Source organism: Myotis lucifugus, unplaced genomic scaffold (assembly GCF_000147115.1).
Source record: "Myotis lucifugus unplaced genomic scaffold, Myoluc2.0 scaffold_724, whole genome shotgun sequence".
Classification (NCBI taxonomy): Eukaryota; Metazoa; Chordata; class Mammalia; order Chiroptera; family Vespertilionidae; genus Myotis; species Myotis lucifugus.
Window position 1 is genome coordinate 125759 of NW_005871772.1, and position 1347 is coordinate 127105.

At 55.8% G+C, this 1347-nt stretch overlaps 1 protein-coding gene across 2 annotated transcripts in view; it reads left to right on the forward strand.

The window, feature by feature from the left end:
* GNPAT (glyceronephosphate O-acyltransferase) overlaps positions 1 to 546 on the forward strand; it is a 12615-nt gene extending 12069 nt beyond the window's left edge. For both annotated transcript variants that reach the window (XM_014447858.2, XM_023746708.1), the window contains one exon: positions 256 to 546. In XM_014447858.2, the coding sequence (XP_014303344.2) occupies positions 256 to 299 (44 nt within the window). In that variant the 3' untranslated portion in view covers positions 300 to 546. The remainder of the gene's footprint in view (positions 1 to 255) is intronic.
* Positions 547 to 1347: the final 801 nt, after the last annotated feature.

The window sequence follows — 1347 nt, forward strand, 5'->3', positions numbered from 1 at the left end:
AGGGCGCTGGCCGTGCCACCCCTCTCTGCAATGACGCTGCTTCTGCACGGGCCTGTGTGCTCACAAGGCCTCTTCTGCGCATGGAAGAGCAAGCTCCTCATAAGAGCACTAATCCCCTCGGGCCAGGGCCCCACCCTGCCGGGGCTAGCCCGCCTGTACACTGCACAGTGGCAGCTGTTTCTCTCTGCCTGTGGCTGAAACATCGCATGAGCGGCAACTCAGTGTCACGTCATGAGCTGTCTCTTTCTTCCGCAGATGGTAAGACGCCAGTAGGAAAACCAGTAACTGCAAAACTTTAATGACTGCCAAGCAGCTGTGGGACTGTGGCCGTACAATTACTGTCATCCAAGGACTCTTACAGCCAATGGCGTGTAGCAAGAGCCTTTCTCCTCCTCCCGGGACCCAGACCGAGGCTCCGTGGGGAGGAAGGGCACCGCCTACAGCCTCGGGCGGCGTCTCCACCCACCACAGGACTTAAAAGGCATTTGTATCAACTCTGTGTGTTTTAAAATAAAATAACCTTTTGGAAACATGTTGGAAAACAAAGCCCAGCGCCTGTCACTCACCCGCACCCGTGCTAACTTCTACAGACTTCTGACTTAGCGCGACATCACACTAGAGGCTGTGGCTGGAAAGACACGGGACGCGTGTCACTGGCATTTCTCACCTCAAACAAGGACACGGTCCACAGAGATATGGTGAGTCCCCACCGGACGTAGTCGGGAGGTTCTTGGAAATGGCGACTTCAAGTGAAACAGTTAATGAAACCAGTGTCACCACAGGCTAGTTGATGCAAACAAGTTCCTGTAGCATATTTCTGGTCACATGAACATCACCAAACTTCCAAGTAAAAACCCAGCCCGGCCAGCGAGGCTCAGTGGTTGAGCGCCGACCTATGAACCAGGAGGTCACGGTTTGATTCCTGGTCAGGGCACATGCCTGGGTTGGGGGCTTGATCCCCAGAGGGGGGCGTGCAGGAGGCAGCCGATCCGTGATTCTACTCGATATTACTGTCTTTCCCTCTCCCATCCTCTGAAATCATCGGGCCAGGGCCCCACCCTCACTGCCCCATTCAGCGTAAGTACTTCCCACAGGCTGCATCTCTAGATACATCACCTGACCTGGGGGCCACAATCCAGGCCATAACAGCAGGGGTCACAGACGCAGTGGCTAAGAGATTGTCAAACCCTCGAATTGGAATGGAAGTGCCATGGGAAACGGAAAGTTGCTCACCAGCGACTCCCAGGAGGAAAAAGGGTCGCACGCTCTCCCGCAGTTTCCTGGGCCCCGAGGAAGGGAGGTGAGGCTGGGGGTGACCGCTGAGCCCTTGGCCTTTCTCCCGCTAGG